This window comes from Bacillus rossius, chromosome 1, assembly GCF_032445375.1.
Source record: "Bacillus rossius redtenbacheri isolate Brsri chromosome 1, Brsri_v3, whole genome shotgun sequence".
NCBI classification, from domain to species: Eukaryota; Metazoa; Arthropoda; class Insecta; order Phasmatodea; family Bacillidae; genus Bacillus; species Bacillus rossius.
The window spans coordinates 242,418,850-242,436,577 of NC_086330.1; the positions used below are offsets into that span (position 1 = coordinate 242,418,850).

At 36.3% G+C, this 17,728-nt stretch overlaps 1 protein-coding gene across 1 annotated transcript in view; it reads left to right on the forward strand.

Annotated features, from left to right (window-relative positions):
* The first annotated feature begins 5,193 nt into the window (after window positions 1-5,193).
* The window catches only part of LOC134527423 (GMP reductase 1-like), a 91,132-nt gene continuing 78,597 nt past the window's right edge, over window positions 5,194-17,728 (forward strand). The window contains exons 1-3 of the mRNA XM_063360095.1: window positions 5,194-5,391; window positions 5,528-5,647; window positions 11,849-12,106. Coding sequence (XP_063216165.1) covers window positions 5,305-5,391; window positions 5,528-5,647; window positions 11,849-12,106 — 465 coding nt within the window. The 5' untranslated portion in view covers window positions 5,194-5,304. The remainder of the gene's footprint in view (window positions 5,392-5,527; window positions 5,648-11,848; window positions 12,107-17,728) is intronic.

A 17,728-nucleotide genomic window follows, 5' to 3' on the forward strand; every position in this document is an offset into this window, starting at 1 on the left:
CCGTCGTTCGCGTCGGCAGTTACATCAGTCTTTCATGTCATCGTCATTCGCGTCACTGCCAGTCACGTCACCGTCATTCACGCCACTGTCAGTCGCGTCACTGTCGTGTCACCGCCAGTCAGGTCACTGGTAGTGTCGTGTCGCGCTCAAAGTGTGTGAAGCCGGGCCTCGCCCTGATGGACTGTCACAGAGGGGAGCCGTGACAGCCCATGTACAGTGTGTGACGTGTGCATTAAACCCAGCTTAACGTCATAAACTTTTTTATTTCACCCGAGTTAGGATAGTTCCCTTGCCACGTGGCACGTACCCTCTCTACCGGAGCAGCTGGGCAGCGACTCCGAACCACGGGAACGGCCCTAACGTCGACAACGGAATGTCCCAATTTTGTTTCTGAAATATAAAGAAAAACGGAATTTGTGGATGTTTTGAACCTATTCAGATTATTAATTTAAATAGAACAATTGAAATAAACAATAAAATCACACTGTAGTGTGTTATAAATCTTATGTTGAACCTGAGAAAATAATTTAAATATAATAGTTAGAAGAATGTAAACGTAAGCATCGCATTACTGCATTGCTAGGTCTCATTTTACTTTTTTAAATCAAGAACATTCCTCGTACTCGATTCATAAGCGAAAAAAAAATTTCTAACTAACCTAGGTAGATACTGTCAAAGGATGAAATGTACAGAAAGGAAAAACTATATTAATTATATGATAGGTACCTAAGTTAATAATTGGAAATGATGATTTATCGCAAAAATGTTTCAAGCCGGCATAGTTTTCAAAATAACATAGCTTACTTTTAGTGTTTTAACTGTAAATTGGCATTTTGTCACGACATAAATGTTTGATAGCCAATCACAGACGTACCTATTGCATTGTAGTAGTGGCATTCTTGCTACACACACGCCGGCAAATAGCGAAATGAAAACTACAGTCAGTCATGTATTTTCAGTTTGCACAGCATATTGCAGTCCAGCAAATAGCTAATTTCTCCGCGATAAATCACCACCTCTATATAAATAACATTTAGGTATAGGAGGGGCATATTGCATACATGAAATACTTTCATCATTGAATGGTGGCACGAACATCGAACAGTTAAAATTATTTTGAATTACTGTAAAAATTACATTCAGAATGGGAATATTGTAAAAGTCCGTAATCAGGGCCCTGGTGTAAGCTGTTTTTCACTAAAATGGTCAAGTACGAGCGAATGTGAAGTCCGCGGATAAGGCGGACCGACTGAACAAGCTTAGAAGACTGGTTTACAAAGAAATATCTTAATTATATTTATGTTACATTAAAGGAACTATCTATACCTAAGTCATTCACAAATCATTTTGGCTGAAAAAAATCCGGTCAATGGAAGCAAATACTGTAGAGGGAGAATACAGGACAGCTCTATACTAATAGCAAATACTGTAGAGGGAGAATACAGGACAGCTCGCTCGTTTTCGCGAGAAACCGACGGTGCTGCGCTCTCGCGGCTCGGCGTGATGACTACCCCTAGCTGCCGCGACCACGGCCGCGCCATACGAAAACCTCTGAAACTAAACTCGCTGAAGTACAAAGATTAACCGTCAGAATTGAAAGGAATTATTATTAAATATTTTTTTAAAAATTCTATTGCCTTATAGAATGTAAAAATTTTCTCCAAGTCAAAATATTTCTCTTAGAAAAACATACTATCGTGAGTTGTAATATTTCCCCCTTCCCGCATCAGTGAAGCGCACAAATAGAGAGAGGGAAATTTCTACTGAAAGAATAGAAAACCCTAAAAAGCCTATTCAGTTGTTGTCGACAAGAATATATGCGATTTTTGATGAATGTTTTGTGAATATTTTGAATATTTCTTGCAGGAATGTCAAATTAAAAACGATTAGATTGATTGAGAAACCCACTGAAATCGAAATGTGTGACGAATGCTTCAAAATTTTTGTTAACAAATATTTTAATGTCATAATCAATTGTTTTATAAAATATGTAAACGATGAATGTGGGAGAACCCGGAGTAAAGAAAACAAAAAAGCAAAAAAAGTCATGCACATGTAAATTGTATGGAATATCTGGCATAGCAGTGGTTATAAGGTATGATCGGGGAAAATAAACTTCTTGCTACCTATTTAGGTACAGCTGGATAAAATTTTACAAGCATATTTGTCTCTTGTATATTATTTGCCTTTTTCATTTACAATGGAAGTGAATCTTGTAAAACTTGTTCTAGCTCTGGTACCATTGTAATAATGTATTTATTTAAATATTATTATTTTTAAGTAACGAGGTATTAATACTTATTTAATATTTATGGTAGCTTAAGATGGTGCAATTTTAAGTTCTAATTTAAGGATTATATTGTTTATTTACTTTGTGTCAAACGCTATGTACTTCTACATATTTATGTCATACCTACTGAAATTATGTATTTTTTCATCTCCCTTTAATTTTCAATATTATTTAAATGTCCATGTTATTTAATTTCATAATATCGTGCTCAAATCTCTGTTAACTGTACATATAATTATTATATACGTATTATACACTATATGAACAACTGTACTCATTATATTGCACATATTCATAAAAAAAGTTTTAACTAATAGGCTGTTGAACGATAGCAAATCAATAGTATTTAGTGGCTAAAAAATTTGGATAATTTAATTAATTCATTAGATAATTCCCTAAATGAACGATGATTAGCAATATAATGCTTTGAAAATTTTTACTTCAATTTTCCTTGAAAATATGCTGTTCATTGTTAACTATTTTTTACATTGAAAGCAACTAACTTTTCAGCAAATAAATTTACATCTGCATGGCCGCAAAGAATACGAGGGTCAACACAATTTTTTTCAAAAGAATCTGTTGATTAGTCTAGGTGCAATGACGAGTTGAATTTAATACATTTTAGGCTTGGAATGCATGGCCGTGGGTGCTGTTATCACGCCGAGCCGCTAGGTAGCAGCGCTGACGCTCTTCGCCCGCGCGGCTGTGCTATTAGTATAGAGCTGTCCTGTATTCTCTCTCTACAGTATTTGCTAATAGCACAGCCGCGCAGGCGAAGAGCGTCAGCGCTGCTACCTAGCGGCTCGGCGTGATAACAGCACCCACGGCCATGCATTCCAAGCCTAAAATATATTAAATTCAACTCGTCATTGCACCTAGACTAATCAACAGATTCTTTTGAAAAAAATTGTGTTGACCCTCGTATTCTTTGCGGCCATGCAGATGTAAATTTATTTGCTGAAAAGTTAGTTGCTTTCAATGTAAAAAATAGTTAACAATGAACAGCATATTTTCAAGGAAAATTGAAGTAAAAATTTTCAAAGCATTATATTGCTAATCATCGTTCATTTAGGGAATTATCTAATGAATTAATTAAATTATCCAAATTTTTTAGCCACTAAATACTATTGATTTGCTATCGTTCAACAGCCTATTAGTTAAAACTTTTTTTATGAATATGTGCAATATAATGAGTACAGTTGTTCATATAGTGTATAATACGTATATAATAATTATATGTACAGTTAACAGAGATTTGAGCACGATATTATGAAATTAAATAACATGGACATTTAAATAATATTGAAAATTAAAGGGAGATGAAAAAATACATAATTTCAGTAGGTATGACATAAATATGTAGAAGTACATAGCGTTTGACACAAAGTAAATAAACAATATAATCCTTAAATTAGAACTTAAAATTGCACCATCTTAAGCTACCATAAATATTAAATATGTATTAATACCTCGTTACTTAAAAATAATAATATTTAAATAAATACATTATTACAATGGTACCAGAGCTAGAACAAGTTTTACAAGATTCACTTCCATTGTAAATGAAAAAGGCAAATAATATACAAGAGACAAATATGCTTGTAAAATTTTATCCAGCTGTACCTAAATAGGTAGCAAGAAGTTTATTTTCCCCGATCATACCTTATAACCACTGCTATGCCAGATATTCCATACAATTTACATGTGCATGACTTTTTTTGCTTTTTTGTTTTCTTTACTCCGGGTTCTCCCACATTCATCGTTTACATATTTTATAAAACAATTGATTATGACATTAAAATATTTGTTAACAAAAATTTTGAAGCATTCGTCACACATTTCGATTTCAGTGGGTTTCTCAATCAATCTAATCGTTTTTAATTTGACATTCCTGCAAGAAATATTCAAAATATTCACAAAACATTCATCAAAAATCGCATATATTCTTGTCGACAACAACTGAATAGGCTTTTTAGGGTTTTCTATTCTTTCAGTAGAAATTTCCCTCTCTCTATTTGTGCGCTTCACTGATGCGGGAAGGGGGAAATATTACAACTCACGATAGTATGTTTTTCTAAGAGAAATATTTTGACTTGGAGAAAATTTTTACATTCTATAAGGCAATAGAATTTTTAAAAAAATATTTAATAATAATTCCTTTCAATTCTGACGGTTAATCTTTGTACTTCAGCGAGTTTAGTTTCAGAGGTTTTCGTATGGCGCGGCCGTGGTCGCGGCAGCTAGGGGTAGTCATCACGCCGAGCCGCGAGAGCGCAGCACCGTCGGTTTCTCGCGAAAACGAGCGAGCTGTCCTGTATTCTCCCTCTACAGTATTTGATGGAAGGCACCATACAGGTTACAACTGTAGCAGACAAACGCACCCAACATGCCCTGGCACTGTACTGTTATCAAGTCCTTGGCAACAACTGTGTGCTGTGTGAATGAAGGAAAGGAGCAGGTACGCTCTGTCCAACGCACGTCAGGTAGTGGGTGTGCATACTTATCCCGTGCTCCAGGCGTGTAAGTTTTAGGGCAAACTTTTGTTTCACTTGGGGGAGGGGGGGGTGTGGGACATGTCACCCGTGTCCAACCCCCCACCCCCCTCAACCACGCGTGTCTACGCCACTGGAACTGAGCTACTAACATGCATGCCATAGGGCCTACGGAACTGTGAAGGGGCTCACGCTGGCATAGCGGGATATAGGGGCTCGCCAGAAAAAAAACACGGATCCCTGTTAACTATTGGCTTCCCAAGAATTCGGAAGCAAAAAAAAAAATATGGCTGCGTCCACTACGATGCACTTCTAAGGAATCCTGTTCCTACGTTATCCCTTAGGCTAGTATTCGGATGCAGCAAATGTTTTTGAGGTTTTTGTAACAGTGAAAGTGTCATGGCCACCATGTGAGATTGTGTATGTATGTAGATGTTGTTGTCCAAATCCATTTTATTACTCCGGGTGTTGGAGAAGGCAGGGTTTTAGTGTAAATTGTGATAAGATTAGAAATACTTTAAAATGCCCAATATTATCAACGATATTAAGTTAGACTTTAAAGATGTCATGTTACGTCCTAAAAGAAGTACCCTTAAGAGTAGAATAGACGTAAGTAGAACAGTGTATATTTGCTGACCTAGCCCTAGTTTACTGACTGCATTTTCAAGTTGTCTAACAAAATACTAATGTAGTAAACAGATTTTCATGGTTTGTTTAACTGATATCATCATATTCTTCTTTCTAGGTTGATCTTCATCGTGAAATAACTTTCAGAAATTCAAAGCGATGCTATAAAGGAATACCAGTAATTGCATCTAATATGGATACTGTTGGAACGTTTGAAATGGCAAAAGCACTGGCCAAGGTTTGTATTGTTTCGTTAGACCTTGGTGTTAAAGTTACATTCTTGTTTTAGTATTTATTCATCCAGTTTTGCATCCAATACTAAGCGGAATAGAATGAACAATTTCCTTAGCATATAGCATAGTATACCCTAACCTAAGAGCTAAGCTATGAATGCAAAAAAATGTGGCAAAGTGTCCACTCTAGTACATAAAGAGAGTGTGATTATTGGACGTCACAGCTTTTTAAAACTGAAAGAAAAAAATCATAAAACATAGTTTTCACACACTACACAAGTCCCTAAATTTATTCGAAGGGATGGTTTCATAATTCGAACTAGTTTGTAGAAAAATTAAAATTTTATATCTTACATCACAGCACCATTCATTTTTTATCACTATTCAATTTTTATCACCATTTATTTTTTACCCGCAATAAATAGGAATGTATGTTTTCCCGTACACTATCGATGTTCCTGAATTAACCCTTAAATGAAAGCTTCTTAATTTGTAATGGTTTGTGAAAAAATAACGGTTTCCATCTTACATTACAAACCTATATATTCACACAATTGCCGACATTTATTTTTTACCCATTAGGTTTTTATAATTTTTTTTTGATAACTCTAGTTAATGTAGGTGGTGGTGTAATAATTTAATTTGTTAAAATAACGACTGTATTGCAATTGTAAGGAATTTTTGTTGCTTATATTTAATGTTTGTTGTTTTGTTAGAATAAGTAATTGTATTACGAAATGTTTGTTTTGTTACAATAATAAGTAATTGTATTACGAAATGTTTGTTTTGTTACAATAATAAGTAATTGTAATGCAAACCTTTTATTTTCATCTTTTTTTAAATTCCTAAGTGTTTATGTTTTAAGTTGTAGTTAGTAAGGACGGTGCAGTGCCCCAGGTGGGCAACCCCGGAACTACCTGCAACTACTTTTTTGAACTTTAACGAATAAATTAAAAATAAGTTAAGTTTGGTAATGGTAAATCACTGTGGTCAGTTTTTGCTTAATGTTTAAGAGGGTTTTTCATGTTAATATGTTACCAGGCGGATACCTGGTAACATAACGGGAACTTAACGCTTCCCGGCGGCCATGATGCCCTGGCCTCGTCAGTCAGCTTCCATTCGCCGCCGGGGGTAGAAGGCCTGCGCGCGCCTCGTCGACTTCAATATTTTAGTTTCACTGATCTGTTAACATCTGTCGCTCCATAATTATTTCTTGTGTATCAACTTATATTAGAAAATTAAAACTCCTGTTTGCATGAAATACATTCACAAGTAAAGAAACAACAAACAGAAAGCACCACATATTTTTGGGTTTTGGTAATGACATACAATACAATTTTAAAAAACATAAATGTAATAATTTGTCACTGTTACATAGGTTATGCAAATACAAATTATGGAAATATCTTTACACATTTCCTTTTTGATAGAAAAAAATTTGATTCATCACTGCAAACAAATATTTGTTTAGAATGTATACATAATAAAAGAAAACAAAAATCAATAATTAATTTGTTTGCTACCTGACATTTTCTAATCATTCTCAGAAACTGAATTGCAATATTGCAAGTAGTTTACCAGTAATTTACTGTATAAATGGTTGGTATGATAAGGTTAGCTACAAATTTGTAGTACATTAAGTTTAGCTACATTTAAAAATTGTAATAAAAATGTAAACAATTTATAAAGTTAGGAATACTTCATTAGTTACAAGTTACATATTGTTAACATGCAAACATTCTGTTTCAAATGTTCAACATAGCGGAAATTATATCGGTGTATGAATATGCTACTGTAAAATCATTCTGCTTTAGGCAGGTTATAAAAAAATACAATTATAACTCTTTTCCTCGAGGTCTACCCCGGGAGGATGGCTCTTTAACGTAATTATTTAAATCCAGTTGGATATTTTATTTCTTTGTACGTAACGAACTTTCGAGGCCAGGCCACGAGGTGACCTGGTCAGCCTTTAAGCCGAGGTAATATTCCTGTTGCCATGTTATTTCAGTGTATCAGTGAATAACTCTTTTCACGTAATTACTTATGTAAGATTTTATATCTTTGTGCCGCTCGACATCAATAAAGAGCTTTCCCTAGACTTCTGAGAGTTTCACTGAGCAGCCGTGTGAGTCCCGAGGCGTGTGGGACGCCTTAAGAGCCCACTAGTGCTACTGCACAAAGGGGGAGTCGAGCCTAGTCCCCACACGGGTCACGTCACGGCCCCGAGCCAGGAGTCTATGGCCGGGTCCACGTGCCCCTACACGTGGTGGTGCCCAAGTTACGCAGTTTCAGTCTATCTGAAAACCCCCCCAAACGACAACATTGCATTTAAAGTATGTACTATTTTGAGTCACGTATCGAACGCATCTAATGTGAGCCAAAAATTTTAATTTAATCGTAAATGTCATTAATTTTTTGTGAGGAATACGCGCTGTGCACTAAAGTAGCAGACACATTAAATTTTGAGTCTTTCCATGGAATTCTTTGATTACAGCCATCGTATATTCTGTGTTTGATATGGCTGTTGTTTCATGTATCCAAGATTATCCCCGGATCCTGAAGGCTTGATCCTGTGGTACATGATACTTGCTTTTTAATTCAGAACGTCAAAAGATCATGGACATGAAAGAAAAATTAAATTAAAATTATTTTGTCTTTAGTTACTACTAATGTTTCTCTCATCCCATGGGCACTTTTTTTAAAATTATGACTAGGCCTATACCAATTGAGTTATTTTCTAGTCTCCACTTTTTAGGGTAATTATCCAGGAACGAGGCGGGAAATTAAAGCAAATATTAAAAAATATAATTTTTTACTTCTGGTATTTTTTATAATCATACTGTATTATAGCAGTAGAGTTATAATTTGAAACAGAATGTTTGCATGTTAATAATATGTAACTCGTAACTAATGAAGTATTCCTAACTTTATAAATTGTTTACATTTTTATTACAATTTTTAAATGTAGCTAAACTTAATGTACTACAAATTTGTAGCTAACCTTATCTTACCAACCATTTATACAGTAAATTACTGGTAAACTACTTGCAATATTGCAATTCAGTTTCTGAGAATGATTAGAAAATGTCAGGTAGCAAACAAATTAATTATTGATTTTTGTTTTCTTTTATTATGTATGCATTCTAAACAAATATTTGTTTGCAGTGATGAATCAAATTTTTTTCTATCAAAAAGGAAATGTGTAAAGATATTTCCATAATTTGTATTTGCATAACCTATGTAACAGTGACAAATTATTACATTTATGTTTTTTAAAATTGTATTGTATGTCATTACCAAAACCCAAAAATATGTGGTGCTTTCTGTTTGTTGTTTCTTTACTTGTGAATGTATTTCATGCAGACAGGAGTTTTAATTTTCTAATATAAGTTGATACATACTTTTAATATTCCTGGAACCAAAGGTTTTGAATGTTACAAAGTCAGTAAGTCAAGTCATGAGCAAACACAGTAAAGTGCTTCACATATTAACTAAGAGCAACTGTTCCATTGTAAGCCTATTCCCTTTGCTGGAGTCTAAATGATTTTTGGTAATGAGGGTGTTTCCCTACAACACTGAGAAAGCCTGGCGAGTGATTCATTATAAGAAAGTAGAAGATAATTTTTTCATTAATTTTATGAGAGTTATGCACCTATAAAATCAAATTTGAAGTGCCTTCTTGAAAAAAATATCAGACACTAGTTGTAACTAAGGACCTTTAGGTGAATAATGTTTATAGTATCTTAAATCTTTGAAAACATAGTTTCTAATTTTGTAATATCCTTTGTTAAAAATAGTTTTGATACCCATTTGTCTGATATTATTTTTTACACTAAGCTGTGATAAATTTTTTATTAATAACCAGATCTTTGAAATTAACACAAGGTGGTCTTCTTGGAACACTCTTAAGTAAGCCATTTTCACAAACTGCCTGAACTGCCTATAGTTAATTTAAATTTTCTGTCTAGGTAGTATGCACTACACAAGATACGCTAGGGGCTGTTCATAGGCGGCACTTTAGTAAATAAGCAGAAGTGCAATGTGAATTAAGCTAAAAGTCTAGTCTTAACATTGAAGTCATTAGAGCCTGTGAAAGATGATGAGATGCTATTGGAGCGTTGACAGAATGAATGTTTATGGGTACGGCATTGTCTGCCATATTTCCCACTTGCAGAATTTCCAGGTTTGACCTTGGGTACCCTTGGTGGGAAGCAAGTGATCTACCACTCAGCACAGTGGTCCCAACACAGATGAATGAAGGTAATTTCAATGGGTCAGATCCACGAATAGCTTCCAAATAAACCTTAATGTAAAATAAAACCATAAAAACACTATGCGTGTATTTAAAAAGTTTTTCTAAGTAAATTAATAATATATCAAACTATTACAGAATATAGTGAAATATGACTACAAATCTAGTTCACAATTACCTTGAACCATGTAATTAGCTGAGACACTTATGGAAACTATTACAGAATATAGTGAAATATGACTACAAATCTAGTTCACAATTACCTTGAACCATGTAATTAGCTGAGACACTTATGGAATAATATTATTACATAAGAAAACTCTGCAAAGTTGTGAATGGCAGGGGTCTGCAATGACAACTATGTGGTATAGGAAACGAAGTTAAGATTCCTTGTCTTCTTGATTATTTATTTCAAACACAGTGGCAGAGAGATAATTATACAAAGGTACAAGCCAAAGTTGCAAAAAAAAAGCTAAATGTACATGAACATTACATTGCGGCCGACTTCAATTGCGACGTGCATGTGAACATTGTACCTAAACAGTTAAATAACACTATTGAAGTTAGTTAAAATGACAGACTTATCATAAGAGAACAGCAACTACATATAAGACAACTCAACGTCCTCCAAAGTGAGACGTGTCCAGGATACAATAATAGTCCAGAACATACTATAAGCCGCTGCTTAGGAAAAAACGACAGTAAATAATACCTAATCAAAAGCAAGGTGAAGGCTCAAAACTCTTTGAGTTTAATGGTACAGCTATAGACCATTACAGCTATGCCGAATACAGCATCACACAGTACAGCCAAGCTAAACACCAAATAAAAATCAAACCCTACGCTTGGAAACATAATTTAGAGAGGGCATACCATGAAGGAATCTAAAGAACTAAAAAGACACTTAATTTGTATCTTGTCCCTGCTAACGGAGTCACTGGCCCACACAAGTAAAGGCGTAAAGGACAAAGCCCACCCAACTTACGCTTTATCTACACCTCACTAGCTTGCCACCATCAACCTGATTTAGCTGTGCTCCACAGCAATCCACTGATCAGTAAGTGTCATGCCAGGTAACCCCCTCTGCCAGCAAGCACATAGGTAGCAGATGGGGAAAGAGGAAGGTTGAGGGAAAGGAAATGGAAGGGGAAGGCAAACACGTCAAGAATAGAATGAGAAGAGGTGCACAGCAGATGGTCTACATGAAGACTCCAGGAGGGTAGACCCAAAACCTTCCTTCCAGGAAGGTGGAAGGGGGGGGGAAGGGAATGGAAAGGGAATGCAAACACGTAACAGACTGGAAGGGAAGAATTGCATGGCGGGTGGTCTACATTAAGACTGCAGAAGCTATAACCCAGAGCAGGCAAGGAAAGAGGAGGGTGGGAGAATGGGAAAGGTAGTGGAAGGCATAGCAAACACATCTCCGACAGGAAGTGCAAAGGGGACAGCAGGTGGTCTACATGAAGACTGCAGGAGCGATGACCCACAATAGTAACACTGCCTAAGACCACTGACCTCTCTTCAAGCTGATCAAATTTTGATTCCCAGTAGAGTTAAACTGAAATTTTTTATAAATGAGAAATGTGCCATACTTTATTGTGAGTTTGGTGTTTTGAGATTCTCCTGTTTCCTCCATCCATCATTCCATTCCTTCAATGATCAATTCTTGTATCTTCACCCCGCATCGGCTCTAATGACCCCCCATGTCAAAGCGATGTTCAACTCCCAATTTATTAATTCATTCATGAATTGTTAATTTTGGCACTTAATGAAAATACTTTCTACTTAATTTTAGTAAAAGTAATCTCCTGCGGGGATTTGAAAATATTTGCTTAAAAGTAAGAATTGCTTAAACATGTGGTAATTTGTATAAGGGTCAAATTGTAATTGCAGTTGCGGGAAGTAAGAGTCCTTCTCAACATGACCTGCCACAACTGTACTTGTGTTGTTGCAGCATGGACTGTTCACCACTATACACAAGTACTACACTGTGGAGGATTGGAAGCTGTTTGCGGAGAGCAGCCCAGAGAGCTTGGACCACGTGGCCGCCACCTCCGGGACGAGCCAGGAGGACTTTGAGAGACTGTCCACCATCCTAAAGGAAGTCCCAGATGTGTCGTTCATCTGCCTCGACGTCGCCAATGGCTACTCCCAGCACTTTGTGGAGCACGTGAGGCGGGTCCGTGCCACCTTCCCCACCCACACCATCATCGTGAGTACCAACCAGGAACTGCTGTAGGTTTGAATGTTAAGTGCAGAGATAATCCTGTGTGCTGTGGGTGACTATGGGTCTGGAAAGCATTGAAAAATTAGGGGAAAAAATTTTTATTTTAATCTGCAATACAATGTTAACATATTACCTTGTTAAATATACATTTCTTTAACTGCCAAAACAATATCCGTGGGTATCAATTGAATAATTTTGCATATGATAGGAATCAGTATTAATGTAAAATTAGATAAATTTGTACGATAGAAGCGTTAAGACATCAGTTCATTAAGACACCTGAACATTTTTTGTTGAAACACTTGCCCTCCCATTGTGACAGATTTTATTACCAGTTAATATGGTGGGGTGGGAAGGCAATGTTCACATATGTATTTTAGAACACATAGTATGTTTAATAGGTTGCTTTATAGGTCTTCAGAAGAACTGGGGTGGATCATAGAAAATTTATATAACAGGAAAAATTATTAACCTTAACATTATATTACATTACTGAGAAACTTTGAAATTATTATTTTAAATCAGCAAATTAAAAATAAATATTCTTTGCATCGTCATTTTTGATTTCAATGAAATTTGGCATGGGACTATATCATCCTTTCAGAGCTCAAATGTTATTATTTTTTTTACATTTAAAAAAAAATCTTATCCCGAGATATGCTAGGGCGCAAACGCAGGTACGATGTCTCACTGCCCAATCATAAAATTTCAATTTAAAACAAACATCCAATCATGGCGCATGGCAACAGTGGTCTGAGGAACTACAGAGTTTATTCCCACTTTTGCTGAACTTTCTGTCTCTCTCACTCTTACCTCACGCAACCATCCAAACTATGGCATCAGCTTTCAACACAAACTCATGGCGGGGAAAAAAAATTCAAAAGAAAACTACTTTACCGTTATTATTTATGAATCAAGTAACACAAGCAATACTTTAAAAAATTGTGTTAAGGCACCTAAAAATGTAACTTGACAAACCAACATGTAAAAATAAGATCTAGGGGCTTATTTACCACAAAGTCAGTAAATCTTTAAACTAAACAGTAAAGAATGAAATAATATAAATTTTGATTATAAACATCCAAGAAGCACGATTGGAAGGAATACAAATCTCGCCACTATAACAAAAAGAAAAAGTATTAGAGAATTCATATTTACAATTTACAAAAATTAATACAGCCCACAAATACGCAGAAGTAACGCAAATCCTCTTTGAGGGGCATTCCGAAAAACGAAGTGTGATCCCTATAATACAGAATACAAAAATAGTAACAACACTAACATTATTCGACATGTTTGCATCCTCCTTGAGTACAATATCAATTCCTTCCCAAAGAACGTGAATACCTGTGGCAATCTATACTAATATTATAAAGCTGAAGAGTTTGTTTGTTTGAACGAGCTAATCTCAGGAACCACTGGTCCGATTTGAAAAATTCTTTCAGTGTTGGATAGTACATTTATCGAGAAAGGCTATAGGCTATATTATATTATCAATAACATTAGGGATCCTTACTAAAAGTCCAATTTAGAATCAAATGCGTTGGAGGGGGTTAGATACAACATGCAGTACACGTACGAAGTGTGTGTTAATGCTGCAGGCGCTATTGCCTATTAACATTGTTGCCACGCACTAGATGCCTTATCATTCTTAATTTCCAGGGTTGGCACGTTTAAAACAAAATGTTTAAAACAATGTGTTCAAAATTGTTTTAAACAATACACTCTGAATAAAACAAGTTTAAAACACAATGTTTAAAACATTCTGTTTTAAACATGTTTTTATATGTGTATTTTAAAAAAAGTTTTATTCCTTACGAAAACGAAAACTGCATATTGACATTTTCATCGCAAGCATCACTGTCTCATTGTAAGTCACCAATTGTGATAAATATCCAGACTAGGATGAGAAGTTTTGAAGTGAAACACATTCCTCACGTAAACATAAAATACCAGCACTGCTTGCGGTCAAACCAGTCATACCTTTTAGGGTGCCAGTTCCACAGAAAACAGTTACAAGTTTGGCAGCCTTCTCTGTTCCTAGCTGGTTCCTTACAGAACTATGCACAAACACGAATGTGGAGAAAAGACGTTCAATACCAGCTGACGAAGCCACTGCACTGTGTATCTGATGTGCCAGGTTCAAAGTTGCATGATGAGTACTTTTCTCCAAAGCCATCCACCATACTAGAGGTTTAATCTCTTTTAGTGTTACAGGACTGAATAAGTACTCCTTGAAAGGTAAACTTTTTGCCTTTTACTTAATAATATCCGGAATGGCTACAGTCAGGGAAAACCGGGCAATGTCAGGGAATTCCATATTCAAAAATGTGTAGCAATATACCTTACACCTGATGGGACTTCTGCTGAAACCATACGTGCAAAACATATTCTGGTGGTTTTGATTAAAATTAATATTAAAAACAAAAAAATGTTAAACTAAAAAAAAACAGTTTAAAACAATAAAAAACATGTTATTTGATTTTTTTAAAAAAACTGTTTTTTCCCAACCCTGTTAATTTCCCCATACAAGTAAAAAACACCCGTGTGATATTAACAACGAAGCAATCAGTACCCTCTTAAGAGTTCAATTAGTATTTAAATACTTTTTATCACTTTAAATCTAAACCTAAACTATTGTTTTTTTTCCTCTCTCTGTGTTTAATTTGTTTTTTTATTGCCCTTTTTTTTCAAGTATATATATTTTACAGACTTGAAACTTCACAGTAATGTTCCTTATGTTAAGCAGGAAGACATTTTCCGAAAATTAGATCCCATGGGTGGTTAAAACCAGGCAACAGTGGGTACTTTGTCTGCATGAGAACAGGATTTTGCATTGATCATGCCTTCTGCGTCTCCATGGCAACGGACATTGCGCGGCAGTGGCGTACCCACAAGGAGGGGCATGTATAATGAGCGGCGCAAGAGTGATCTGCCTGTAGACTTCCGGAGCAAAGTACGGGTACATCAGTTGTACGATGCGTGCACGAGTCGGGAAACCATCGGTGCTATTCATTTTCTCTCTGGTACATTATACAGCATTGTAATAATTTTTCACTGATTTTTTTTAATTTACCATTACTGTAAATGGGAGATGTGGCTTAATTTTTTTCCATTGGTATAGCCGTGCGAAGCCGGGTCGGGCAGCTAGTAATAAATATAATAAATTTACTATACTCTGTAGAGGTAAATGTAGAAACAGCTCGTATGCGGCACAAGAGTACCGATCAAAAACTTCGAACAATTTCTCTACAAAAATAGTACCAACATCGATCAATAGTATGAGAGTTGAATGTTTAGGTTTGTTACTGTGCCATGGATTAGGTATTAAGGCAGGTTTTATTTAAAATTTTGTTAGCTTAAATATTTTTGGAAATTAATTTTTTTACTCCTCTTATATCTTTACCACCAGGCCCTCAGCCTCTGTTCTCAGAGGCGAGCTGGTTTTTTTTTGCCAGCCTAATGCTAGGTTTGCAGTCTGGCTAATATTCCTCCCGCCTATAGGCACGTCGAAGGCCGGTAACGTAATTTCACCGCATGACTAAATTTGCATACAGCAGCTTCGTGGAGCAGTGCTGAGCCCTGCTAAATCCGTCACGAATCGGTATAAGGTTCACTAGCAGTAAGACACGACAGGAGGATCTTGTGGGCCTTGCGTCCCAAATACCATGCGTTTTTTGAAGCCATCGTCCCCCCTGCTCCCCCACCCTTTCTTCTCAGAATTGAAGCCAGGAACGATGACTGCTTGTGAACTACTGGGGACGGTAACCAAATTCAAGAGCCGCAGATAAGATTCTGGTCTTTAACGACATCTAGCGACATCTATGGTCACTAACGCCACTCGTGGGCGTCGGCAGCGCAGACACTAGCGCGTTCGCGCGGAGGTAACAACAACCTTTCTCCCCTTGCGCGGAGGTAACGACAACCTTTCTCCCCTGTATTTCTCGGGCCACTAGGTGGCAGCACTGGCTGCTCCATAAGCCCCTAGCAGTTACACACTCGTTGGCCACAAGTCAATTTATTAGTACTTCTTCTCGCCACCAAAAGATAGCGTCTCAGTCGCGCAGTCACTCTAGTAAGATCTAATATATTTTATGCCGGACACCTTCGGGTGGGCTCGGTAATTTTCGTCTCAGAGCCTAACCCCCTCCAATTCTCTAGAGATCCCACGCTTATGATATACTGATGATATCCCGCGCTGAAGGGAATTCGGTGCGTGCCTCCTGGCTGACTGGTACCTCTTTGTAGCTGTGCTCTTCGACGAATTATCGGCATCACATCTTGTATTATGTAGTCTTCTCAGAATATAGGGATGAAGTCCCTATCTGAAAATTTAGATTAACCAGTCAGTAGATTAGTAAAAAGTAGAGAAACTTAGTTTTTTATTTATATTTTTTTCTTCCTAAATTATGGAGACTTCCGCATCTACCGCGCATGGTGGTTCGGGTTTTCCGAAACGAGATGCCCTCTCCTGAGCGCCAGGACCAACACCCTGTTCTGGTAAGACTTGACGTCATCCCCCCTTTAATTTCCCTCTATTGGCCTTTAGCACCATTTATGTTTACTGTCTGGAAACAGTTCTGATTCTTTGGAATTTGGACTTCTGTTTCAGACAGGGTTCCAAGTTTGGGGCAACCAATATCCTCTGCAGAACCTCTAGAGTCGGATACTGAGCAGAATCCACCATCTTCAGTCCTACTACCTCGATCACCGTCAATCTACAGACCCGGATGATACCCGCATCATTCAATAATTTTTTTACAAACTAAAAAATAGTCTAACCCAGTTAAGGCAGCGGACAGTTAACGCAGTTCGAGGAGAGGAAATTCGTTTGATGTTTTGCAAAGACTATATGTACAACCTTTAAAGTTAGCGATGTTAATTTCATTCATTTCTTTAAATATTGTAATTTTTGTTAAACATTAAGGGCCGGCCGTCTCGTAAATAAAGTTAAAGAATATAATATAATAAGTGTAATAATGAGTTTATGTAAGATCACTTTCAATGAAAAACAGATGTTACAAAGGAAAATTTAATCAATTATAAAAAGAAAGAACAATGTTTAATAAAATAAGGAAGTGTATAGACGTAACTGTTGTGTTTATTTAATTAATCTATAATAACAATCCTTTTTCTCCCAAGTGTTCGTAGGGAGGCACTAAATTTTCTTTGTTTACTCCTAGTGTTGCCTCTGTTGTTGACAGTTGATAGCTATTAAATGAGGGCCACAGTGTTAAAAGTTTCCATATCTTTTTACCTACTTATTTAATAATTCTTTAAGACATTAAGGGGTATTACAAAATGGTAGCAGAGCGTGGTTACGTCTATAGGCATACCTAAAGTGAAAAGTCATACCTAATATTTAAATTTAAAAAAATTGAAATTTTTTTTATTTTTTTTTTTGGTTACTTAGAATCTTATTGTAGTAAGTAATTTGTGAACTGTCTGCTGGTACACATAGTAGCTAAATAGACCCTTGAATTTTAAAATTATCATAAGTTTTGCTGCACTTCAGTCTCTGTGTTTACATTGAGTGCGGGCTGAGAGCCAGATTGCTGCCCGCCCACACAACTCGGGCCGTGCGCATGGCTTATCAACAGACGTGTC